The sequence below is a fragment of the Rissa tridactyla genome, chromosome 11 (assembly GCF_028500815.1).
Source record: "Rissa tridactyla isolate bRisTri1 chromosome 11, bRisTri1.patW.cur.20221130, whole genome shotgun sequence".
Lineage (NCBI taxonomy): Eukaryota > Metazoa > Chordata > Aves > Charadriiformes > Laridae > Rissa > Rissa tridactyla.
The window spans coordinates 1,198,214-1,224,608 of record NC_071476.1 but is presented as its reverse complement, the minus strand read 5'-3'; the positions used below and the strand labels follow the sequence as shown (position 1 = coordinate 1,224,608).

The following is a 26,395-nucleotide window of genomic DNA, read 5'->3' as shown; positions in this document are numbered from 1 at the left end:
GCAGCAGCTGCTGCCTCTTCTTCCATGGGACAGGCCACACAGGCGGTGGGATCCAGGACAGGGGCACCCCTTGGCTAGGCAGCCAGTTTCCCTTCCTAGCCCACAGCAAGAAAGTGCTCTTCTTGAGAGCAAACCACTACCCACGTCCTAGACATTGCCCTATGGAGGAGGTGGACCATACCCTTGAGGTGAATGTCTCCTTGTGCCAACTATAAGGATGGAGTCCGTGATCAGTTCATACAGAGATATTAAGGGTGAGGTTCATACAGAGATATTAAGGGTGAGGTGAGACTAATACCGACAGGGAGACTTTGAGGAGCATGGAAGTGCCTGGGAGCTCCAAGAGGAGGCCAGGCCCTCACGAGAGCAGGGTCAGCACTGACCCATGGCAGGAAAAGATCTACCCACATTGTTTGGTAGAGCAGAATATCAGTAGAAAAATACATACGCACCACTACAAGTACCGTGTCAGGGAGAAGGTGCAAAAGGGATGAGACGTGGCACTAAGACAGAGAAATGTTGCCAAGTGAGTTTATTGGACAAGTGTTTCAGGAGCTAAGGAAACAAGACAAACGGAAGGAAAGTTGCTGGGGAAGATCAGCCCATGGGAAGTCGCACGCAAGAGAGCTTGTCTTCCTAGGCTGAACTCCAGCAGAGACTTAGCATTCAGTCATACTCATGAGGTTGAGAGTCCTGTTGCTTTGCCTGGTGAGGAAAGGAGAGAGAAGGATTAGCCACAGAGCGCATTCAGGGCTGAAGCCCTGTTCCTCACTTCACTGGCCCGAGCACGTCAGCTTAGCGTTGACTGGAGAAAAAGAACAGTCTCAAAAGCCCAAATACTCCCTTTCATCATTATCATTAAAGGAAAGATGAAAGGTTTCACACATTTGATACAAGCCAGTTCCTCTGGTGAAGTACTTTCCACATGCCCTGATAAGCTTGTGGGACAGATTACGTAAAAATGAGTAAAATATCTTGGAAGTTAACAAACAGGCCATGTACAGATCATGGAAACGGGCCCTTCACATTTTGCCTTAAAACGCGAAAAAACCCATCTCCTTTGGACAAGTCATGATGCTCCAGAAATGTCCAGTATATGCCCAAAAGCAGTTAGTCAAAAATACATTATAAAACCAGCCCTGCGTTCATAGTAGGTATAGGAATTGATCATGAAAGGAAGGGTTTTACTCTCGTACGTACACGTAGGCATTGCAGAAAACACATCTGTTGCTGTATGTTTTGCCGTCAGAGCCGCAGTGGGGCAAGTATTCCATGGTGCAGATAGGAGAGACTTCTTGGAAGCCCTTGCAATGCTCCTGCACACGGAAGACAGACATGAGTCTCTGCCTGAGCGCAAACCGTGGCCCCCCCAGCCTAAGGAATGACACCCCGCTGAGAAATGAAACTGTCGTAACATCACCATAATAACCAACTCCAAGTTTCCTCCTGGTGGCAGATGTGACCTTGTACTATTTCTGCTCACTGCCAAGTCTTCTCCTGCACCGTTACAGAGCAGTGGGATAGATGCTGGCTCTTTTACGACCAGAGTGAAATTCCCAAGGGATCTCCTCAGGTCTGCACACCACCGCTCCCCCAGCTTGTAACCCAGAGCGGAGGACAGTCCCCCGTGAGCGTAACAGACACTGGACCTCACTCTTTGTTCCCATCCTTTCCCACTCACTTTTGTAATGTCCTCTTCACAGCGTCCGTTCTTTCTCTTGCCAAGATTGGTCCGATGCTCCCTGGAGGATGGAGAGACGGTTGTCAGCCACAACCTTCCCCTTTACGACCGCAGTGCAAGAACAAACCTCTCTCCCACGTAGCGCACAGGAGATTTTCGGATAAACTAGCTTAGCATTGCCTGCACAGCACTAACAAGAACATGCCCTTACGGACCAGGCACGTGCCTTCTGGAATAACGCTCTCCCCACTTGAGGTATCCCACTTTGCAGGGCTCTGGGGCCAAACACCCACCGGGGCAAGCAGGAAAACGGGGGTAGACAGACGGGACCCATCCAGCACAGGGTTTCAGAGAGAGCCCTTGCACGTTACTTGGTACTCATGGATCCAACCACCACCGCTGCGAATCCCCCCGGCACAAGGACAAGGACTCACAGGTTGTGGGCACACAGTGTGCACTCGCTGGCGTAAGTGACACCATCGGTACCGCAGACGGGATCGTAGATCATCGTGCAGGCCATCAGCTCCCTGCCGTCCTTCAGCGTGGAAGTTCTGTACTGGCTGCAGTCGAGCTGGGGAACCAAGACGGCAAAAGCTCCGGCACAGGCTCTGCTCTGCGCAAGGGCCCCAGACACAACCCCCCCTGCTCGTGCCTCTGCCTTTTAGGATCTGCCATAGGATGAATTATGGTGATATATTAACTCGTTCTTCGTGGAAAGCTAGCAATTCCTTTCATAGCTTTCCGCTGGAGAAGGCTGAACCAAGGCTTGAAGGCAGACATCACTCATTCAACTTTGTGTTTATCATGATGCCCCTATACCTTACTGAACCTACCAGGATATTACCAAATGCAGCTCAAAAATAATCTGCAAACCAAAATGGCATGATTTATGCACTTCCTGCGAGAGAGCCGGCTGTGACCGAGGAGTTTTTCCACAGCCCACAAGAATGGAGGGGAGATGTGCTGACAGGCCTTTTGTTGCAACGGGACGGCTCCCGGTGTTGAAATCTGCCAGCGGGACGGGCAGCAGTCGAAGCTGATTTACACCGGTTGAAGAACTGGCCGTGCGTTTTAGCACTCCCGGTTTCTCCAGTGCGAGCTCGTCCTCCCTGATTTATGTATCTCACCCGGTGTGAGCACAGAGCGTACTCAGGAAACAAAGGATGACATTTCATAGTTTGTTTGTATAGAAATGAAATATCTGACTCGGGATGTTGACTCTTTCAAACACATGCTAATGAGATGGCTTTGTTCTTCTATCCCCCAGTGAGAGTAAATAGTTTAGGGCTGGCCAAATATAGTTAATCTGGTATTTTTATAAGATTCATTGTCGGTATACATTAGATTACGCTGCATTTACTAAAAAAAAACAGAGAGGGTTTTGAATCCCCTGGTACGTTAGGTATCAGCACTCAAAACACAGGCAATTTTCTAATCTTTGCAGAACATCCTTTTGTAAAATGCAAGCATCCAGAAGGCACCGGATACCCTGGGTCCTCCGCGTCCCCTTCCCATATTGCCAAAACAGGCTGCCGGGTTCCCGTGGCAGCTATGACAGACGGCTGTGGGAACGGGAGTTCTTCTTGTCAAGCCTTAAATCATTTGTGCTACCTGTCTCATAACTCATTCGGCACCTGTCCTCTCCTCTTTCTTCCCCTGACCGCAAGCAGGAAGCACACAGTGTTCCTGCTGCCAGAGGGTGATATTCACGCCCAGAAGGAAAGTGACCCTCGGGGAAGGCTACACCACCAAATCCCACCAGTGTTTATTCAAGTTCTACCGTCGGCACCAGCTCAAGCTCTTATTTTTCTTTAGGTTTCACTTACCTGGGGAACTTCCTCCACGCACCTTCCGTCATGCCTCTTGGCAACATCGGTCCCAAACTCGCTAGAAGAGAAAGCGGGGTTAAAATTGCTCAACAGGTAACTGTGTTGAGCTCTCGGGGGGTGACCTCCGGGGCTTACATGTTATGGGCACACAGGGCGCAGTCGTTGCTGTAGGTGACGCCGTCTGTCCCACAGATCTCGCGCAGGATGAAGGGGCAGGCTGCCACGGCTTCGCCGGTTTTGGTGTTGCTCAGGTACGTGCTGCAGTCCACCTGAGGAGACAAAATAACAATGCTGGGTCGGCTGCCGGGGGATGGAAGTGCCTCATCTGCAGTCGGCCCACTCTCATCCTCCAGATTTTAAAGGCTTCTGCCCGAGGAAAATCAGGTTTTTTTAAGTTTAGTCTTCCACTGTAAGCGAATTAAGTAATTGCAATTGGGTTTGGCATTCTCTGCTAACGGAGGGAAGAAAGGAACAGCTGGCCAAAAAGGTGATTTTCCTAGAGCAGTGTGTGTGCAAGTTTTAAGACGAGCATTTAACCCAAGGAATCTGATTTAAAGTGTTTGACATTGAGTCCAGCTTGACATAGTTAACTAAATCTGAGATTTTGTTTCAGCTCTTTTTCAAAACAGCAGCAAGAACTGTTTCACCGGCTCCCGCTGCAAAAATATTTACAGTATATAAAAATCTAACAGTTTAAATATTTGAGGATAAATAGACAAACACCTATTGGAAGTCAGTCTGCACTAGCTAAGCACCACTGACACTTCACTGTCATTTTGCGTAGTTTCCCCGATACAGCGTCTCTTATTACCTGTATTTCCCACATGGTCCAAGAGCAAATTAAAGCAAAGCTGGCATTTTAACAGTGTGCCTTTACTATAGAAAATATATTGCAGTCCCTCAGGATGCATGGAGTTATTTTTGGTGCTTTAGAGCTGCTCTGCATAAGCAGAATAAATGCGTTGAGATATTATCAGCACGTATTGTTACTGTGCAGGATAATAAAGCTATTTTTGTAGGCGTATCTGGGAGCAGATTTTTCCTGGCTGACCAGAGCGCGAGGATTTTTTAACCTGCCTGTCTAGTGCAATGAATGAATACATGGACACCCAACACAGCCTTCTGCCTTCCTCTCCGACTGTGCTAAAATGGGCTGCCTGGTTCTTGGGCTGCCTCTCCTGACTTCTGCTCAGAGGTCTGCAGTACCGGGACGTTTTGTTTCTGAAGTCCCGGCCTGTCCCCGTTCTCTCGTGCCCTCACGTTCGGCACATCAGCAGCCGCCGCTGTGAGCAGCAAGGGAGAGCCGCAGCCCGAGCCCCCCGTGCATCACCCCGCCATCCGTCACCCCCCCGTCCCTCGTCACCCCCTGTGCAGCCGGGAGCACGGCGGGCGCGCGGAGCCCAGCCAGGCTCTGCCTGGAGGCTGGAGAGGGAGTCGGGGGGGTTATTTTATAGCTGCTTACACTTACAGCAGTGCTTTCCTCCTTGCATCTTCCCGCGTGGCTTTTCTTAACGTGAGTCCCGTGCTCTCTGAAAGGGAGAGCTCGGCGTTAGCGTGCTCACCAGCTGAGCCCCGTGACACCCAGGTGCCACAGACAGCAAACTGAACCCACAGCCAATATATACGATAAAGGAGGCATCCAATTGCCTAATGAACCAGCTTCTCCTGGTCATCAGCAAGCGTAATCCCCAGCGGTAGCAGACCTATCCCCAGCCACTCTTTCGTCTGCCCAAACACCACAGCCCCTCATACTGATTGAGAGCTGGCTCTCCCACAGCTCCCCCGGGACCACAAACAGAGCATCAGGGAACAAAATCAGGGTGACGGGGGCTTCAGGAGGTTGAAAGAGAAACAGAAAGAGACATATAGATATGTTGGTATCAAAAGAAAAGCTGTCTGGAGCAGTAACCGTGACTAGTCACTCCAAAAGAGAGAGCTATGTACAGTACGTACACGTTATGGGCGCAGATGCCACATTCGTTGTCGTAAGTAAATCCGTCTGTGCCGCAGACTGGGAGCAGAATCCTCGGACAACGTACCTGGGCTTTACCACCCTTAATCATTCTTGATGGGTATTGACTGCAATCGATCTACAAAGAACAGGAGCGTCAAGCCTAGGGAAGTCCTTGTTCTCCAAGAAAACCCCCAACGTAGCCTCCTGCCATGCCTTCCGTGTTGGGCTGCTGAGACGACACTAGTGCCACGTCTCAGTTCTCCCAAAACCAGGCTGAGTCAGTTCTGCATGAATCCTCTCACGCGCAGAGGGAACGGCACAGCACTGCATGGTTTGTGAGGTGTCAAATCACTAGGGTAAGTAGCTCGGTCAATCCCAAATACAAGATGTGCCAGAAAAGCATTAAAAAAAAAAAAAAAGAGGAAAAAGTAGTCCCCTTTTCATTCTGCAGTATAGATATAAACAAAACACCAAAATAGTGAAGGAATTTGGACTTTGCTGACAATGCCTTTGAAGAGCATCCTTCAAAGGAAGATCTAAGCCTAAACTGACCGATTTCCACATTTTTGTGTTGGCACGTGCTAGGCACCAGCTCTGGGACTTCTCGCCTGATGCACTCAGATCACAACTCGTGGGGCGCTCCACGTACCAGCATATATCCCCACCCCGGGGGTCGGGGTAGGTATGAATTCGTAATGAACCCTCTGTGCCTCAAAGCCCATCTGCCAGGGCTGCGGGGGCAAAGAGGGCCCAGGGGACACCTGCCTCGGGACAGGTGGGGTCTGTAGGCACCCCCAACACCAGGGGCTGGCAGAACTCAATGACATGTGGAGAAAGCTGGGCTTCAGGCCAGCTCACTTTCAGAGAATACGTAGCCTCAGGGAACCTTTCAGTTGATACAGCTAAGAGGAGAAACATGCCTTACATTGAATACTTACCTCAGAAGTCTCCTGTCTGCATTTTCCATTATGCTTTTTGCTAACGTGGGTCCTCTGTTCTCTGGAAGAGGGAAACAATAAAGTAGAGGAACTAAATGATTCACCTCTTGGTCGCAGTCACGTGCAAAATGAAGCAAACCATGGCTTCGGACTCTAGAGCGTATCAGAATAGTCACATTACTCGTTAACAAGCTCATCACATCTTGTCATAGCATGCAATTTAAAGCAATATTCTGAATTATTCGTTCCTCTGCTCAGTCACTGCCCAGCCCACAGACTAATCTGAGGAGCTGCCATCTGACTCGTGAGCACAAAGAAGGTATCAGAAGGAAATTCAAGGTAAATCCAAAACCAAGCCGGTTTCTAAGAGACTTGAAGAAAAAGGGGAAAGCAGCAATGCAGAAGGATGGTTCTCAGGACTGCAAAGCATGGCTGGCTACTTAGGAGGAGTGCTCAACCTATGGCGCTTACCCATTGTGGGCACAGATCCCACATTCATTATCGTAGGTATTGCCGTCTGTGCCGCAAACTGGGTTCAGGATCCTCGGACAGGATACTAATACTTTGCCGTCTTTAGTGATTGTTGTTGGGTACTTATTGCAGTCAAGCTGTCAAAATAAGGAGAATTAGCTCTGGTGGGGCCCTTGCTATGCAAGAAAAGTTGATGCAAAACCTTTTCATTCTGTATCCCAGCCTCCAGTGTTTCTGCACAGGACAAAACCCTGATACACTGAAGCTAAATCTTCAGTCAGAAGTGAGCTTTCCAAATATTATCCAGGTTCTCTAGCAGTCAAGAAAAAGGACTATCTTGGAGAAGGGATCCTTCAGGCAGAAGAACATATGCAAAATTTGGGCCCGTTCTCATTAAAAAAAGGGTCTTGAATTTAGTGGGAAACATTTTTCACCAGCTGGAAATATGACTAATACTGTTTTGGTTTGTGTTGGTGTTCTCCCCACTTCTCCAGCTCGGTGATTACTTATTACTCCAGAATCCCTGTAGTAAGCACAGGGTTTGAAAGGGCAGAGAAAAAACGGTTATCTGTCAGTTGTAGAATGGACTTTCTGCATCCCAGAATTTGGGTGCTGAAATACAGAAGCGTCTCTCCCTGAGGCACCAGGCTGTTGGCCCTGTATGAACGTACAATAAACTCTACTCTAGAAATACGTGTGCCTAGTTTTCTCATGAGTCTCGCTATGGCTGTGAAAGCGACCGGCATGGGAATTTTGGGTCCCTGATGCAAAGAGCATAGAGAAAAGGGCCAACCAGCACAACACTTTGGCAAGGGAAATCTTGGGCGTCCCATTGGGCACAAAAGCCACCTTAGTACGTAGGGAGGCGGGTTCTGCAGCACTGGCTCGCTGCAGCGTCTCATTTCATATCCACCTCCTTCCTCCTTTGTCGGTTTGGTGTATGCGTGGGGCGGCCCTCTCTTCGGAGCAGGGAGGATGCAAAATCCACCCTCACTGTGCAGAAAGTCGAAGCACGGACTGGGACCCTTGTAAGCCTTGTCATACGGTCCTCTTGCAGTTTCCTGGGGAAACCTGTGGGGTTCTCGGGATTCTCTCTATTAACCGCCCTGAGAGGTGGATTTCTGACTGTTATTGCACTTACGGTGACAATCTGCTTGCATTCTCCATCATGTATTTTGCTGACGTTGGTGTGATGTTCTCTGAAAGAAAGAAATGCTTTGTTTAGGAAGCCTTGAGAAGAACTTTTCCCATTACACACTAGGCACTGGGACAAGAAAGCAAGGTCCCACCTGCCTTGTGGGACACTACAACTGCTTGACTTGTCTGAACGCGCCCCACAGATGGCAGCAGCAAATGCACAGTATTTCCATATCACACGGTAATTAAGAGTTAGGAGTTAGTAGGTGTTACGAGTAACGCTTTGATCTGTTCGTGGCTCTGCTCTGGGTTGTCCTGTGGTTCTTTTGTGATTCCCCTCATTGAGCACAGACAGAAATTGGGGAAGAAAACTCAGGTTGGCTGGAGAATTACAAGCAGCCAGCTCCAAAGAGTCCTACAGAGACATCTGACCTCAGAAAGGCGTTTTACAGACGTGCTCCTGAGAGCCTTAACTATCACTAATGATCCAGAAGGATGTTCTATGCACAAGACTTACGCATTGTAGGCACAGATCCCGCATTCGTTGTCATAAGTGAAGCTATCTGAGCCACAGACTGGTTTCAATATCCTTGGGCAGGCTACCATGACGTGACCATCTATTTCAGCTCTTCGGTACCTACTGCAATCGATCTGTAAAAATAGCAGGAATAGAGAAAAGAAAACAAAATACATTTTCAGTATAAAGATATAACACTCCTATGTAGTCCGCTTACTCTCCCTCAGCCTTTGGGGACAAATCCATCATCAAACTAATCCCGCTATCAAATGTGGAAGCCAGAGTCAGTTCTGTGGGAATTCTCTCCTGCTGAAAAAAATGGCATAAGCAAGAAGGACTATGATTTGGATTTTGTGAGCTCCTTCATAAGATCCTGCTATCCAGGTGGTGAGATCCAACCTTCAGCCAACACAATGTTTTCATTTTATTCCCAATTACAGAGGCTAGATCCGAATTAAAAAGCACAGAGACATGGTACCAGATAGCCCATAAAAAACCCTCTCGGCTTTAATTATCATCAGATTTTCATTCCCTTTGTGCTGCGCACGTTCTGTTTTCTTCGTGTGTGGTGTTTGAACTGTCCCCTTTTACAACCAGATGAAGCCGTCCACGGACTTTGTCTTACCATAATTGACTTTGGCTCGCATTCTCCATCATGTGCCTTCTCCACGCTGGACCTCTGCTCCCTAGAAGAAAGCAGACCGGCATCAGGGACCCCAGAGGGCAGCGCCAGACCCAGCTGCTAACTCCCGTGCTCCTCTGCCCGGTCCTTCTTTGGGGATGAAGTTGCCACCCTCGCCACAGCCCCTTGCCCCGCGGCTTCTGCTGGGCTTCCAGCGCTGCTCACCTGTTGTGCAGGCAGATCCCGCACTCGTTGCTGTACGTGTTGCCATCGGTGCCGCAGACTGGCTTCAGGTTCCTTGGGCAAGCTACCCAGGCTGTCCCATCCTTGCCGATGCCGCTGGAATACTGGCTGCAATCAACCTGCGAAAGCAGCACGGGATCAGACCCAACAATGGCTCCCGTAGGGGAAGAAACCCCCACGCAGCCTCCCGCCGCCGCGGCCACAGCGCCTGCAGCTCCTGCCGGGAGGTAAATTGGAGGTATTATTTTGAGTCTGCTCAGGCAGTCAGGAGGAGTGAATCTTCCCTACAGAAGTTTCTGGTTACGCGCTTTCCTGCCGGGGTCCGGGGGAGGCACGGCACGGAGGAAGGGTTGCTGTGGGTGAGACGGTGCCTAATGAAGGCAGCTGGTAATTGGGAGCCCGGCCATCCACCGGAGCCCCTCAGCTCAAAATCTGATCGCTTCAAATCGTGCTGCAGTCTCTGGTGAGTTACAGGAGTCTTGTAACTGCGTGGGAAGAACCTGCAGACAAATCCATGGCACAGACCCTGCTGTTTTCCTCTCTATGATACAGATATAGAAAACCTCTGCGAGAACACCGCACTTCTGCAGGTCTTACTGTATAGAAAAAAATTACCAGAATCTCAGTCTTTGATGGTTTCAAGTGTATCATCTTCAGACAGTATTCCTCACGAGGAGGTAACCTACTGCCTTTGGCTTGCAGTAGCTAAATTATGTCTAAGAGTTAATACAATGGGATTATAAAATTACTTCTCACTTTTTTCATTTCATTTAATGAACAGAAAATATTGTAAAAAACGGGGGATCTTTTACTCTCTCGTGAAATTGGCAACATCATTCAATCATGCACTGGAAAATATTATTTGAACAGCCAAGCTTTCATTAGATTTAATCCACTTGCTCATCAGATAATTACATACTGTTTCTACTTTACCAGAGACCTAGAATAGAACAGAATGAATGGATCTGCAGCTCACCTCGACTCCAAAGGCGATACCTGAAAGAAAAAAAAATGGAGACAGAAAAAAAAATAAATCAAACTATATGCAGTGAAGATATATGTAAATCTTTTCTTGAAACTGTTAAATTCAGTGACTGTTGTTGACCAGTTCATTTGGTTTAGGAAAATGTGTAGGTTTACTTTAGGCCAGTAAATGGTCACAGGATGTATCAGAAGTTACTAAATAAAGTTTCATTGCACTTTTGAGGGGAGAGCACATATTCATCCGTCCCTCAGATGTTACAGGGAAGCGATACAGGTACTTTCAATTTGGTACTTTTGGATTTTAACCTCTTCTAAAGAGACTTTATATTTGACTTTCAAAAGTTTGGACACGCGTGTTTAAGATGCTCCTGCTCCTTCAGCAATTTCCTCCTACAAGCCAAGAAGATGAAAACAGTTGCCTATATGAGGTTTGCTGAAACCTCAGTCTTGAAGGCTTAATTTTTGCTACACTCTCTTGGCAAGAGTATTTCTTCATGGATCGAGGCTCTCCCCCACGATACAAGACCCAAATACTTTTACTGAAATGAACATTTAGCTCTGATGCAGCTGGATGGATCTCTGCAACGCCCCAGGAAATACTCACCCAAGGAGCAGCAAAGGGCTAGAGCTGCCCTCACGAAAACCCCCGTTATCTTCATGGCAGACAGAGGCACCGCTCCAGCGCAGCCTGCGAGCTCTCTGTGCAGGAGAGGAAGATTGCAGGTAGGAGCAGGAATATATAGCGCACCACAATACCAAGTGGTCCCACCTTATTAGCTCACGTTCCAAGTCTGTCATCAACATTCAAAGCCAAAAATGTATTTACACAACTCTAGATGTCTAGCTAATGATTGACATGGGCATGTATGCCAGGAAGGGGCCTTTTGCATGGCTCGAGGGGAGCGGGGAGTGTGCCAGGACCCCTCTCCTCCCGGATGGATCTGTCCCAGCCCTGGGCTGCCCCTCGTTGTAGGCTCACATCTACCCAGCGACTGGCTAAAGGCAATTAGGTCTTTCTCCTCCTCTATAGTTTTCAACTGAGCTGATAGCCAAAACCCTCATTATTCAACCTCAGAGCGTGATTTTGTACTCTTCACTGCTGCGCTTCATCCCAGTTTGAGCCCAGGCAATTTCAGCCCAGAAGGTCACCCTGTGCTCTGCGGGAGAAATCCTGTCTTCTCCCGTTTTAAAAAACCCAGTGGTGCTCTGCTCCACGTGCCAATTTTTTCTGTACTACAGCAAGGAGCAAAAATATTAATTTCGGTACTAAAAATCCCTCTTTTTGGCCATTCACTTGTAACTCCCATGGTACCCTCTGCTCACCTGCTACCACCGCCCCCATGGCCAGTTCCTGACCCACCTGCCAAGCCTTAGTGACACCATCCCACGGGGCAGCAGGCCAAACACTTTTGATGTCTGTATAGACTAGATGTACTGTATTTCCTTTATCTAGGAAGGCAGCCAACATTGCAAAGATTGACATTAGCCCACGCATGGTTTCCTTCCTGAAGATTAAATGTGTACATTATCCCTCTACAGTTTATATCTTTAGTTTTCTTCAAATTTCTCCTGAAGGTTTGCCCACTATTAAGGTAACAGAACTTGGATTAGTCCTGAACCCTTTTTCTGTTCTTTAAGGAGGTTTTTGGCAATTCTTTGAACTGGTCTCAGTCCCAGTCTTCTCCACTGGGAACCTAAATTCTCCAAATTTCTCACTAACTTTTAATCTTTCAAATTCTGTACTTGGTAATCAAAATCCTGACTTACAGATTTATTTTTTACATAATCTAAACAGAGAGAGCTCGTGTTTAATCATCCCAGTTTTATTTTCTAAGCGAAGGACCAACGCCTTTCGCACTTGAAAAGCAAATCCACAATAACGCGGTTTTGGGGATTACCTAATGGAAAATTCTATTTGCTTTCATATCCAGGAGCTCTGCTAATATTAGTAGTTTGCAGCGTGCATCTGCAAAGCCAACGTCTCCCCAAATGCCAGCACTTCCAGGCACGTTAACCTCTAGTGACACTAGAGAGATCTCTATTCATATATCTTGTTTTCGTTCCTTCCCCTTGATATTCGACCGCAGTGTCTCCTGCCCTGTCCCTTATCTCAGTTCCACCAAGTGTCAAGGACTCCAGACCTTTGAACCAACGCAAGCCTCAGCTACAAGGACCTCTGCTCATCCTGATTACAATACCCATCTCTCAGGGCTTATTCCAGCCAAGACTATCATCAATTAATGCCTCCTGGAGGAGGAAAATGTATCTTGACAGCTTAATTGCCAGACTCTGTAAAAGCTGTCACGGTCAAGCAAATTCCTGCCAATGTCCACAGAAACGACACCTGAACCTTATCAGAAAGGAGATATTATTTGCAAACCAAATATGCAGTTAAAATAGATTGACTCAGCAGGTTCTGTCAAGATCACAGCAATTCTCTTCCATCTCAGTTATTAAATTTGGGAAATAGTTTGCAATAGGAGGCAGATTATAGGGATAGAACAGTAAACACTTGTCAAGGATCTAGAGAAGGAACTGGGACCTAGGAAACCACCACAGCTATAGCACGTGTCTGCCGTTCCCCGCGTCAGCCAAGGCACACAGTGCTCAGCTTTGGGCTCCCGGCCTGTGCACAAGGAAGATCCATGCCACGACCCTACAGGCGAGCCCTCTGCTTCACAGAGAGCCACTCGGCAGAGCCTTTTCCAGCAGCCATTTGTCCGTCAGGACGGAGCCTTCCAGGACCAGAGCAGAAGGTGCAGCACACCTCACCCAGGCTGAACAGGGAGACCTTTGGTTTTCCCCGTGTATTTACACCTTTGTGTTTGTGCAACCCCCACTTGCAGTCACGCTGTGTTGACATCTACCTGTTTGTTTTCCCTTTGCCGGGAATGGGAGGCTCTGCAAAGCCCACCTGCCTGAGCAGCCCTGGACACGGGCACTGTCCTCCTTCCCTTCTGCAGGTTACCTCTAGTCCCAGCTGTGAATCATCCGTCACCGTTTCTGCAGAATTTTGCTGACATGGGCCAAGAAAAGAAGCAGCCCCTTGGAGGCCAGCAGGCAGTAAAGCCAACCCGCCTCTTTTTCAGAAATATAAGTTGAAATTGTCTGTGCTTCCCACCCACAAACCAAGTGTGCGGTTGTTACTACACCTAACAATAAACTGCTTCTTTTGGGACCTCCAGCGTCAAGGCGAGTTGTGAATTCGCACCTGGACTTGTAATTTGCAAGTAGTTGCATTTACGTCTTACTATTTTCAGTGAACAGCTTGAGCGGAGTTGCTCATACCTTCATGCAGGGGAAAGCATAGAAAGTTCTTGTGTTGCGGTCCTGGGGGGAGGGCTCCTGCAGCAGACCAGAGCAGGGAGATCCCATGGAAATGGCCCGGACGAGAGCTCCCTGCAGTAGGGGCTCCCCCGCAGGAACGGAGAGATGTGCTAACAGGTGCCAAACAGGGGAGAGGAAAGAGAGAAGCCCATTCACCAGTCCCCAAGATGAAAGCAGATGGGCCATGGAGCAGAAGTTGCGATCATCAAGGCAAATAATGCTGAAACCCCCAGGTACCCATACGCAGCAGTTGTTTGGTGGGATTGAGCGTCCCAGGAACGTAGGGAGAGACAGAAAAGAGCTCTGCAGCAGACCCAGAGGGGCTTCCCTGCACAAACAGCATCAGGCTTTCCTCGTCACGACTCGCTCAGTTCTTGGAGAAGCAAATGCCCCTGAACTGCAGGATTTCTGGCACCGTGGCAGAGTGTGAGAGGTTCCCTGGCCGGAGCACACCGTGCTGCCGTGCAGGGGCTCTCCCTCCATGGTGGCCTCCAGAGCAGCTGCGAGGTAGTGGGCAGAGCCACCAGGCTGCAAACGGACAGACTGCAGAGGATTGAGAAACACCCCGGTGAGCTCAAGGTCTGCCGAGTCGTCTGCCAGAATCAACAGTCCTCACTATATACCAAGGGCAGCGTTTCCACACCCTGAAGAATTGCATAAGTACCTGACACCTTTTATGAAAAAAGGCGAGACTCAAGGCCCCCACAGAGAGTCGTTTAGCTCAAAACCCAACCGTGTTGAGAGTCCCCGAGACCGAAGCTGCCGATTCATAACGCCGGTTCTGCAAAACCTCAGAAACTGCTGTGAACCACACGGGGTCTGTGGATCTTGGCAAGAGACGCCCTTAACAAAGTGCAATTTACAGCAAACTGAAGACTCCCCAGGGTGCTGGTACCTTTCCAGGTTGGTAGAGGACCGTTTTAGCCTCGTTACTGTGTTAGAGGGCAACACAAAGGGTAACCAAGAGCACACGTAGAAGAAAGGGTAATAAATTCCCAATACCTCTTGAGCCTTTGCCTCCTTCTCCCCAGGAACCTGATGGAAATAACGGGTGGCATCGCTCACATCGAGCCCGGCCAGAGCTGCTCAGGACAGGTATCATCATCGAGCCCTTGGAGCGATCTGCAAAAAAGGGGGGGAAGCAAGAAAGGAGGGACCAGGCAGGCTGCCGAGAGCAGAAAGGAGCGATCTCTGCCACCTCTGGCAGGGCTCTTAGTGAGAGCACAGGCCGTTTTAGCAAGTCACTGTCCTACGCCTTCTCGGCAGACGGGTTTGGAATCTGTTTAACGATCCCTTATCGCCAGCTGCGATTTTTGTGGATGATAATTTCCGCTAGCAGCAGGAGAAATTCAGAAGGTGCTCAAATACTGACAGAAGAGGCTACTAGGGCACCGCCTTCATCAGTTCATTGCTTTTGGAGCACGGCTAACGCAGGTTTTATGGGTGATTATTTCAAAACCTAAATACTTGAAATCACTACAAATCATAATGGCTTTCAAGTGCGCTGATTTCCATTTGCAAGAATTTATTTTAAGCCACAAATTGTGCACTGCTCTTATGGAATCATGTAGATGTCCCTGCACATGATTTTAGCTGGAATCAGCGAGCAGACGTCATCAGAGAACGTTTTTACTGCCTGATATTCATCATTCTCGGGCTGCATAAATAACCTTCAAGAATTTACTTGTTTCTCCCCAGCTAAAAGGCAGACAAACCCTGCATCCCCCAGAACAGCAAACCAGGGCCAAACTGGTGACTTCCACCCTGCGTGACTGTACTTGGTGAGGGGATTTTCCATGTGGAAATAGACAGTAATAATTTATTTCTGAATCACAGTGTTTGCTCACGTTAAAAATCAGCATAGAAAAAATATTAACAACTACTTATGCCAGTCTGCTGATAATAAAATGAGATTTTAATATTATCAGCAGAAATAAAACATGATGCGTGCGTCAGCATTTTGAGAGTTTAAAATCAATTCTTATTGACCTGCAGTAGAAAAAAAAGGATTTGATAACTTAATTGAAAAAAAAAAATAAAATCTACGTCTTTGGTGGGAGTGAAATTAATTGGCATTAGGTAAAATCCTGCCAAAATCCGAACGAAAGTCTCTCCAGCCTTATCTGCAACAGAAAGTGTTTACAGATCAGGTCACAGCTAAAATGGACTCAAACACTGTGTGTTCACTCAAGGTCTTCTGGAAATGTCCTGCAATAAAGTTTATACAAATAAAGAACATATTTGCTTTAAGTAACGGCTATAAAAGAAAGTACAGCAAGTGCGTGCAAACTGCCAGATTTCTGCTAACCCACCATCACAGCCTCCTGCTTTGCAAATCCCACCCCATTCTCAGATACGCTGCCCCCGGGGAGCCAGGGGAGCCCCTCGCTCAAAGACCCGGCTTCATCTTAAAATAGTTTCAGGCTACAAATGAGTTAGAACTGGCTGTAAATCAGGTACATCCCAAAACAACGATACTTTTCCTTAAATAGCTTAAGCCATCCAACACCACAGAAATTCTCACTTCTCCATCTCCCCCCCCCACCAGGACCCCCAAGGAAGGACCCCTCCCTGCAGGAGATGCCTCCTGAGATGGGCACCACCTGAGCCCTTGTGCCCACAGGGCCCTGTTTGGGGAAAGAAGTTCAGGCCAAGGCGGAAGGTGACCCAGAAGCACATGGTGAAAGGTCCATGAGCCACCAAGTTGGCTGAGCTTTCTGCTGGGCCAGCACTGCCTCAAGGGTGCCATCAGTGCTTCTGCCCTCTCACAGGGAGAAATGCTGCTGCCCAAATTCACACCTCCAGATCCCAGAGACCTTCCTGGCTGTGTCCCCAGCTCCAGCTTTGGTGGGGCAGGCCTCAGCACACCATCTAACATGACCAGTCAAGGCATATCTACTTCCCACGGCTGCACAAAGTGGTCTGCATTTCCCAGTGCAGGGTGGAAGAGAACACTTACTGCAACAGCTGAACTGCCAGCCCAATGCGTGGGATGCTTTAAGACCAATTTTCCTCAGTGGGTTTCCAAATGCAAACCAATTAAATCTCAAAACAACCCTCTGAGGTAGGTAGTGTATCCTTTAATGTCCGTTTTAGAGGCAAGAGAAAAGGGCTGAAAGGGTGGTGAAGTGATTGACCCAAGACCCCACAAGGAGTCAGAGAGAACCTGACCCCTGGTCCCTCCTCACAAAACCCTGGACCACGCTCTTCCTTCTTGGGTCCAAAATCTTTGCCGGGTATTTACAGCAGCTGGTGCACCCCAGGGGCCTCTGCGTTTGCTTATTGCCTACGGGGCACGCAGCGTAAAGCCGGAGTGGTGGCCTCTTTGTCCCACACGGCTCGGTGAAGAAAAGTGACATGAAGCTGCTGAGTTATCTTTATTGTAGAAGCACGCAAAGGCACAGCGAGGCGGCAAAGACCGCAACGGCATGCGTGGGGCAGACCTGGGAAGACACCTCTGGGTCCCCACAGCCCTTCGCCCTCCACCTGAGCAAGGACGGGCCCCGTTCGCTGCAGAAGGGGATGAAGGCAGCTCTGGCAGTCCTGGAGACTCGGCAGCTCCCCTGATGCTCGACATCAACTCTTCCTTTACTTGCCCTGGGGAGACAGGGGGAGACAGTTTATTGCTGTAGTCCCAGAAGGCAAAGGGACCTGAAAGGACCACGAGGAAACCTCAAAGCTGGGATGCTCCCATGCTGTGCAGGGGCTCTGGGCCACCTCTGCCTCCCCATGACGGGGGACAGGAGCACGTGGCTCTGCCAGCACCCTCCCTGCTCCATGGGGACAGCTCGGCTGAAAAACCAGAGAGCTGGGGGCAAAGGAGCAGGCAGAGCCCACCACCACAGGCAGTAGAAAGTCTGCTCATTCCCACAGGCTCAGCCCCACCGTCCCCTGGCTGCAGGGAGAGGGAAAAGCACGCTGCAGAGCCCTTCGCCCCAGCCCTGCAGCCCGCCCGGGCAAGGTTGGACCCTCCAGCCCTTGGGAAACGCAACCTCCAGAGGACAGGCTGGCCAAGAGGGGGTAAATCACTGCCCCTCTCTGTACCTTTGGTCGCAGCTGATCCCCGGTGTTGGCTGGCAGTCTGAACTCCATTATTTCTGGAAACAAAAAGCAAAAGATAAGACCATCCCCGAGCATGACCATTGCTGTGTGACACTCGCAGAGCATTAGCATCAGTGTGACAGCCCCTGCAGCCAGCTCAGGCGGCCGCACGAAACAACTGCAGCAGAGCCTGGCACCAGGGCGGGCAGGTTGGGTCGCTGCCAGCCTAGGAAAACAAGACGAATTTCGGCCCAAAAGCTAGGTACTTTCCACACCTACTATCTAACTGGGAAAGATCCTGCTTTTTTTCTTTTTTTTCCTTCTGCCACCTTAAAAAGAAAGGTGACAAAATAGAAAGCATTGTAAGAAAAACAGGACCTGCCCATTGCAAACCTGGGAGTTATCTGTTTGTTCAGAAACAGATTTTAAAAAAGGAGAAATTGGTTATCTCCTTTTTTTTCCACCTAACGTATTGACTAAAGTGGGCGAACTGGTGACTATCACGTGGGTGATTTGTGGAAAAAAACCTTTGAACAAGTAAAGGAACTGCAAGATACACAGCATTAAAAGTGAAACGTACTGGAAAGACCCAGAACAAATTCACCTGTATGACACAGCACTGCAGGAACTAGCGGCTGGCTAGCTTCCCAAAACAGGTATCGAAACCCAGGACTCGGACCTAACATTCATCCGCAGTAAAGCGGCAGAGGATCAAAGGAATTTGGTTATGGCACAGAAAAGGTGGTGAGCCGGGACACCGGCCAGCCCGAGGCCCCGGGGACAGGCTCTCTCTGCATCAAGGTTTTCCACCACAGCAGCGCACAGATACACCCTTTAGCGTCAGATCTCTCTCAAACCACACTGCTTCCCGTCCCTTCCTGCAAGCATCCCTCCCCCGATGGCAATCCAGCCACCGGGCAGGGAGAGTTGCCAGAAACACCGGGAAATCCAGCAGGAGCTTTGCAGGCAGGAGCAGACATAGACACTGAGCTGCAAAGGGATGACCTTGGACGCGCATTTCGTCAGGCAACCCTGCACCCTCCATGGACAATTTCAAAATACAGCTCAAGGAAACATTACGTTTTTGGGTAACGGTTTCTTATCTGTCTCCAAAGCTTAAAGAGAGGCCTTTGCATTTTTTTTCTGCACATTGCAACGGTCTAAAAGCATTTCTGATGCCAAAAGCACTGCTGGAGCTGGTTTCCTCTGGTTTTAGCAGCACATATTGAGTGCCTGCCCCTTCAGTAAAAGAAGAATTCATTATACTGCAAGTGACCATGAATTTCAGTGCTGAAAATAACATTGCTCTGTACGTTGCTCATAAGCTTCCAACTGAGAAATAGGGAAAGTTTTTGATGGGCTCAAAAGGTTTTCCAAGGAAATGGGCTCCCACGTATTTCCAATCCGATTCTTCAGGTGACTTTGTATACATAAACAAAGAATAAGTCATTATGCCTGGGGGTTCATGTTTGGCGCTTTTTTGCCCCAAGGAAAAAGCTTATCGCTTTCTCTTTTAATTGCATCCAGCTCTCCTCGGAATAGCCGGCATAGCTACAAGCTGTCTGACTTTCTGTAAATGGCACAGTCCTCTAATTGCAAAGGCTTGAGAGCCTTTGGTAGAACATGGAAGAGTAAGCAATTCCAGACCAGGCACAGTTTTGTGGAAATCCTCTCTGGTTTTCAGTTGCCGTGGTATACCCAACCCCGTCTGTCCTGGGCAGTGTAAGCACAGGCCCCTCGTGTAGCGCCTGGTCTCCCCGCACTCCCAGAACACGCAAGCCAACAGTGGCTCCATCACACCAAAGGTCAAGACATGAATGCCTCCAGCACGATCACAGGCAGAGTTATTTCTCTCTGCACCACAATTTCTTCAAATTTAAATAAAGTTCAGAGCACTCTACTGCTTTACAGAAGAGGGGAAGGGGAGGTGGGATGTCTACTTTTTAATGTTTTGGGGATCTGCTGGCATCCTGGCACTGAGCAGAGGAAGGCATGGCATGATGCTACGGCATGAAGGCTATCCCACAGGAAAGCTCTTCATGACCTACAAACACATTGATACCAAATTCATATGCAGAAGCCGAAGCTCCCATCCAAAACTTTGCAGAACTTCTCTGCTTGGCTTGTTCAATATTTTGATTCTCTCCAGGTCTGGAAAGTGGGAACAAATCTCAGTATTTCCCTGGGGATGAGTATTCAGTTTCTCAAGAGCTCATGCCAATACAGAGGACAGTCCTCCCCGGCTGTTAGAGGGCATCCCGCGCACTCCAGAGACAAAACCTCGGGCCCTAGCTGCAAATAAAAATACTGGAGACTGCCAAGGTGCCACTGGTGGAAAGACAAAGCACAACTGAGAAATATTTAACTCATCTGCTATATGGGATCACACCAGATGTCAAGGCTCAAGACCTTTCCCAAAAGTATGCCACTTAGTGAATAATTTTCATTTCCCAGCTGTCTCTCTGGGTGTTATTTGGGAAGTGAGCCTTATGGTTGACGCAGTTCTAGTCTTTCTGGCCTCACCAAAGTCCCCGGAGGAAAGCCAGATGTTTTCCCAGACATGTCATTCTCCTACCCTACAGCCTAGGTAAGACACAGAGACTGTGCTCACATTATACATTAAATCCAATTCTGAACCTGTATTTAAACATCTGGACCATGAGCACCCCACTCCTGTGGCTCTGATGCTCCCACCGCAGCTGCAGGGGGCAGGCTGCTCCCCAGCACGCACTTGGAGAGAGAAATGGGATGCTCCACACAGCCAAGAGGCACTTTGGGTGGCCGTTTTCTCCACCTCTCAGCAACATTCCACCCCGGGGAGGGGGGGAGAGAAAAAGCCAGAAGAGATCTGGGGCTCCAATACCCCTCTTCCCTCCCAGCCTGCGATACAACTGAACCCTCCTAACCTGCAGGACTCCCCAGGATGACCCTCAACAGTACTGGAAGGTGCTACACCACATGGCTGAATAGCAGCCAGACAGCACAGCTTTAATTAACCCATTAGTTCAGTCGACTTGTTCTTTCAATTAACCTGCTAGTTAACCTGCCTGCAGGGTCAAGGTGTTGACCCCCAGCTATTGCTGAAGAGCCCAGCGGGGGCAGCCGGTGACTGACCGCCGAGTACTTCTCATTTTTCACGCTTCGCTGTGGCTGCCTGGATCAGGCCCCCAGGAGCTGGGATGGTGCCGACAGGGGAGTTTCACAAGGGGAAAGGGAAAGATTGATGTTTCCCCAGCCCAGCCGTGGCATGCCGCTTACCACTTCAGGGGCAGGCTTTCGGCATTCACCTCGATAGTTTACTGTGATGTAGTTTGAAGCTCTCCTGCAAAGGGAGGACAAGACGTTGCTTATTATTCACTTGCAATGCCACAGCTCTCTGCCATCGGCATGACAGTCCTCTGTGGGCTCCTTAATACTTTGATGCTACTTCCAATACGATGGCATTTATTACTCCCCAAACAATCTTACGATCGGGCAGAAAGGGAATAGGGGACTCTGGAAACTTGTGTATCTTAATTAGCTGTCATCAGATTAATCTCAGGCATTTTGATCTATGTTTGCTTAACAGCAAGGCACCAAGGACACACTTGATAGTGAGTCATGATATATCAAAACAAACAGTGTGCTGCAAAAGACACTCGGGAATGGTGGATGGCCCTGTATTACTGAAATCTCTCCGCCTACTCACATGGCAGCTGAACACAAGTCACATTCATTTTTGTATGTTTTCCCATCAGTGCCACAGACTGGTTGTGAGGATTTGCTGCAGAAAATCCTTCCACCCTTTACCCCGTGCAGAATTCGATCACAGTCCAGCTGAAGAGAGAAAGAAATCACATTTGGTGCTGGTTCACTTGCAAGACCCTCCTTTACGCGACTTAAAAGCGCTTATGAACCAAGCCTTGCCGTGGGGCCCCTCTGCCCTGCGGCACGTCCACCGCTCCTCGGCAAGGCCAGGCTTGTAAAGAGGTGGTGTCTCTTGCTGGGCTGGCCAGCCAGGCTTCTCGGGGCCCTGCTCCACTGCCAGGCACAGACCCACTCGCCGGATCCACCTCGGCACCAGGGCAGGTTTATTTCTCTCACTGGGGATCCACAAGAAGATGAAAACCTCTGCTACCTGTTCCTAGTCCTCCTTATCGGGGCTTTGATGCCGTTTCATATATCCAAGAATGAAGATGAAACCCATTGGCCAAAATTAAGGAAAAACCTCTACAGCAGCTGGAGGGTGGTGCGACATGCAGCACAACTTCTGACACCCACTGAGTTCAGAGACAGAAGCACGTATAAGCAGCTATGACTAATTAAGGGTGCTCTCATGTCTCCTCTCGAGCACGACAATGAGAACGTTTAGACACCGCTTTCCTTACAAACCACACGCGGGACCAACCAGGACAAACTCACAGCACAAGGAGTGGCCTTTTGGGACCCCAAAAAGCCTCTCGCACTTAGGTCTCCACCCGACAAGGATGCCGGGGCGAGTGTTTGCAGAGTCGTAGCAAATTTCAAACAGCAGAGGTGCCTGGCACACACACAGCCCCTTCCTCCTCCTGGCTGCCCACCTCTGCTCCAGGTGATGAAAAAAAGACCAGGACGAAGGAGTGACTAATGGGTTCCCATCCCCTCCTCCGGGTGCTCCAAAACATGTTGCAATGGCTGCAAGTGGTGCAATCGGAGGAGAGCTGCAGCTGGGACAGGAGGACTGGGACAGAGAGGACATTTCTCCTCCTGTGCCACCTGGAGATGCACCACTTAGCACAAACTGATGGTTTATCAACAGCACCGCAGGGAGGGCAGGTTTCGTGCCGGGTGGCACGGGGGGTTCGGTGACATTGGGGTGCTGTGATAGCACCTGCTGGTTAAACGTCACTTGCTAATTTCATTAATGTGCTGCTTCCTCTCTCATCTGGCTAATTAGCGATGACATGAAGGCAGAGAACGCTGACCTTTGCAATTCACTGCTAGATGCCCTCCTACGGGCCAGACACTGCTGCCCGCAGTACGACCCCCCTGCCTGCGTTACCACCCAGGGCAGGCGGCCACCCCACCGGCAGCCCCACATATCTCGGGTGCCAGCAGCCAGTGCCTCCCTTCTTTTGGCTCTGGAGAATCGGAGCTGCCTGCGACAAAACCCACGGGTGGCCCTGGAAAGAGGAGAGGAGCAGATTTGCTGTCTGAATCACCTCTCGTCAGTCAGGCTCATCAGCATCCACTCCTCCTCCGGTGCTACCAGGAAATACCACTAAGCCCTGAAGCTGACTGGAGTTATTACGCCTAATGCTGCCTTTGGAATGCATCAAAATTGCTGTACCTGAACCACCTATCGGGACTTTTTTTACTTAAATATCCCTTTTCTACAAAGTGGTCAGTGACAGAGCTTCAGAGAGAGTTACGGCAGGTTGTAGTAAGGTCCCTCCAGCCCCACAGAAACACATTCCCTATCCCTTCCAAAATGTTATTTAAATTACTGTATGCAAATGCTGGAGGGATTAAAACATCAGGTTGATTTTTAACCATCCTAGCTCCTGACCACACCCCGTGACAGGGAGATCCACAGTTTAGTCACCCTTTTTATGGTAACTTATTTTCTCTTATTAGTTTCGTATTCCCCGCTTTTAGCTTGGTTGAAACCATTGCATTTTCTTTTGGTGGGCACAAGGTAGAGCAGACACCTTCATCTTCCTCCCACCTTATTCCATACACAGTCATCATCTACCGCTCAGTGTTTCCTCCTTTATCACTCCCTCCCCCTGCCAACCCTGTCCTCATGCCCTGGTCACCTCCATCACCCTGCTCCAGCCACGGCCTTTGACTCAGCACCTTCTCAACATGTTGGGGGTGGCACTCCTCGCCCCACTTTGGCTACACGTGGGGCAGGCATCCAGCCTGAGCTCAATGCCAGCACCCTCACAGCTGATGTACTTCCATGAGGAGCCAACCCCAGAAGCAAAACTGGCTTCGGAAGGTCTCATATGGGCAAATCCAGCCCTGCTCTCCTTCCCTCTGCTTCTGTGCTGGGCAGTACAGGGGCTAGCATCAAGGTACAGATGCTTTCACTCATTCAAACCCTTCCAAGGACATGGGGCCAACTGAGAAGCTTTAAGGTCGCAGCAGAAACAGGAGCAGCTGCGGGGAAAGGAGCCGGCGGGGGCTCAGAGCCAGCGGAGGAGCACCCCACGGGACAGGTCCCCATTTCTGCCCGCACAGCCGCCGGCCGAGATGCAGGAGGGGGGTTTACCAGCTGGTGGGCGTTGGTGTCTCTGTTCTGCGTCTTGCGGCCAGGGTTGCAGTTCCTACCGCTCTGAGCCACGTTTCCTTGCGGGCTGGCGGGGAAAGAGCAGAGAGGCAGCTCATCACACCTCCCCTCCAGAACGGGGGGAGCCCGGTGCGAACCCACCCTCCCCACAGACTTCCCCCCACCCCTTGGGGAGCTGCTTGCGCTATGGCAGCACCCACCCACCAGGAGAGGAGAGGGCAAGAAGCGCCCCCCCGCCCCAGCCACTTGCTAACGGGAGGCAGCCGACAGCAGGACAAACCTTGCCCTGTGCTCAGCCCAAGTGTGTCACCACCACAGGGCTCTCCAACCCTGTCTGTCCCCTGGCACTGCTGGGTGGAGGGGGGAGAAGGGACCACACCAGCCGAAAGCAGGGAATCTCAGAGCTCCCCAGAAAAGGCTCTGAAAAAGCAGCAGCTGAGTCCTGCTCAGGTCCAGGAGGTATAAAACAAAGAGGAGTGCCTGACCAGCGCGCCCAGAAAGCACCTGGTGCGCCGGGCACTGCCTTCGAGCCAGCGGGTGAGGATGAGCCAGGGCCAGGCAGCGGACACGTGCCCTGCCAGGAGACAGGGTTTGCTGAGCAAAGGTGTCCCGAGAGGGATTTTGAGCACAACAGTCACCGGTGCTTTATGCACAGGAAAGCCAAGGACAAAAAGGAGCAAGGGTCGCATGAGAAACATGCCCTGCTCTACACATCACTTCCCCAGCGCTGTTTTCGCCAGTGGGGAGAAGTGCTGTACTGAGCACCAAACACCACAGTGTTCAATTCTCCATCCCAGAGAGTGCCACTTGGGTGCTACGGAACCATTCCTGCTACAATCAACCTCCTAACCACCCCTAGGAAAAAACATGTAGGTACGAGAGAGGGCAGAAATCCGTGCCAGGGATTGTGGGGCCGTCGGGGGGACAGGCTGCCACCCCAGGTGCTGCTGTACTCACCCTCTGCCGGACGAGAAGGGACGTCTCTCATTCGCGCCCTGCCGCGACCCTGAACCAGCACAGTTCTTCTGCAATAAGGCCAGGATCATGTTCAACAACCAAGCATAGAAACAACTTTTATACAACTAGAGAAGCAGCAAAGCGAAAGCAGCTCCTGTCCTCCCCCCTCCTCCTCCTCCCAGACCCAGGGAGCTGCGGGGCTGTTCCTGGAGAAGCAGGTTTGATGCTTGCTCCATACAGGCTTTAATACCCACCAAATGTTATCATCTGAGGGCTGACAGGATTGTGGGGAGTCTGAACCTGCCCTTATCTCATATATAGCATCGCACCGTTGGGCAAGCAAGAGGGGCTGTTCCGCCAGGTCCCAACGTGCCCACTTTGTATGCTTACACACAGGTCCATCCCACAAACGAGCAAGGCTTTGCAATACAACCTGCTTCTCTCCCCTCGTCAGCTGGCTCCAGAGTTCCAAGCACCACGGTCACCCCGGGCTGACCACAGATAGTCCCTGGCCATCAGGACCCCACTGACTCTCACCCGCCCCTTTCTCTGAGCTCAGGGCAGGCTCCGAGCTCCATCTCACCTGCTTCATACGATCTGAAGTGAGCGGTTTGTTGCGCTGGGCGGTTCCACCAGACTGACCTCCTCTTTGGGCTTCCTTTTTGCTGGAAGAAGGGGAGAGGAGGAAAAGAGAGCGCTATGGCAGCGCAAGTGCCACCGGGACCCGGGTCTGCCCTGTAAGCCCACGTCGTGCCATTGGGCACCACCCCCCCATCCGCAGTCCCTGTTCCTGGTGGTCCTGTTCCTACTTCCCACCCCTAAGCCTTCTCCCTTCTCCTCACCATTCCCACTGTACGCTACATCCTGGATCCAGGTGGCTGTTTTCATATCAGGGCTGCTTCTGCATATGCTCTATGGGAGTAGAGAGAGAGCATCTGGAAGGCAAAGTACACGCATGGGAAACTCCTCCGGAGCTGCCCGCACCCAACAGTCCCCTGGGAAAGGGGTTGCTCTCTATCAACCTTCCTTCTCCTCCTCTACTCCACACTGCTTCTCACCTGCCCCTGGGCCCTTCACGCTGAAAGGGAAGTGGGAAGAGGGGCAATGGCAGGGCCCTACTGCCGGAGCATCTCTTGGAGGGCCACTGGGATCCAGGACTCTCTCCCAGGCATCGCCCAGATGCAGCTCCGCAGGGAGAAGCTGCGCTTTGGCAGCGGGAGGTTGCCCTCTTTGCTGTTGCTGCTCAGAGGTAGCTGTACTCACAACTTCTCAGCACACATGAGACATTTGTTGGTGTGCTGCTTGCCGGAGGAATCCCGGACAGGGTCATTCTCCCTCGTGCAGGACAGTCGTCCGCCAGCTTCAAACTGGGAGCGAAACTCACTGCAGTCATCCTGCGGAAGGAGGGCAGCAGTTAGGGCACCCTGTGCTCCTCGTCTTA

At 50.3% G+C, this 26,395-nt stretch overlaps 2 protein-coding genes across 4 annotated transcripts in view; both read right to left on the bottom strand.

Moving 5' to 3' along the window:
- Positions 1–517: 517 nt before the first annotated feature.
- LOC128916328 (ovoinhibitor-like) lies at positions 518–11,114 on the bottom strand. Its single transcript, XM_054217802.1, has 16 exons — positions 10,981–11,114; positions 10,369–10,388; positions 9,375–9,511; positions 9,153–9,213; positions 8,528–8,661; positions 8,015–8,072; positions 6,874–7,010; positions 6,403–6,463; positions 5,464–5,600; positions 4,979–5,039; positions 3,646–3,779; positions 3,508–3,568; positions 2,116–2,252; positions 1,682–1,742; positions 1,201–1,316; positions 518–705 (listed from the first exon to the last, which is right to left on the bottom strand). Exons 1-16 carry the CDS (start codon positions 11,033–11,035, stop codon positions 660–662), a joined length of 1,416 nt encoding a protein of 471 aa, XP_054073777.1. The 5' UTR covers positions 11,036–11,114; the 3' UTR covers positions 518–659.
- Positions 11,115–17,065: 5,951 nt separating this feature from the next.
- LOC128916200 (serine protease inhibitor Kazal-type 5-like) overlaps positions 17,066–26,395 on the bottom strand; it is a 43,816-nt gene continuing 34,486 nt past the window's right edge. For 2 of the 3 annotated variants that reach the window (XM_054217542.1, XM_054217543.1), the window contains 8 exons: positions 26,218–26,348; positions 25,538–25,619; positions 24,955–25,022; positions 23,980–24,064; positions 21,433–21,560; positions 21,003–21,066; positions 17,748–17,800; positions 17,066–17,300 (listed from right to left, as the gene is read on the bottom strand). In XM_054217542.1, coding sequence (XP_054073517.1) covers positions 17,795–17,800; positions 21,003–21,066; positions 21,433–21,560; positions 23,980–24,064; positions 24,955–25,022; positions 25,538–25,619; positions 26,218–26,348 — 564 coding nt within the window. In that variant the 3' untranslated portion in view covers positions 17,066–17,300; positions 17,748–17,794. The remainder of the gene's footprint in view (positions 17,301–17,747; positions 17,801–21,002; positions 21,067–21,432; positions 21,561–23,979; positions 24,065–24,954; positions 25,023–25,537; positions 25,620–26,217; positions 26,349–26,395) is intronic. The other variant, XM_054217544.1, reaches the window with a different exon arrangement.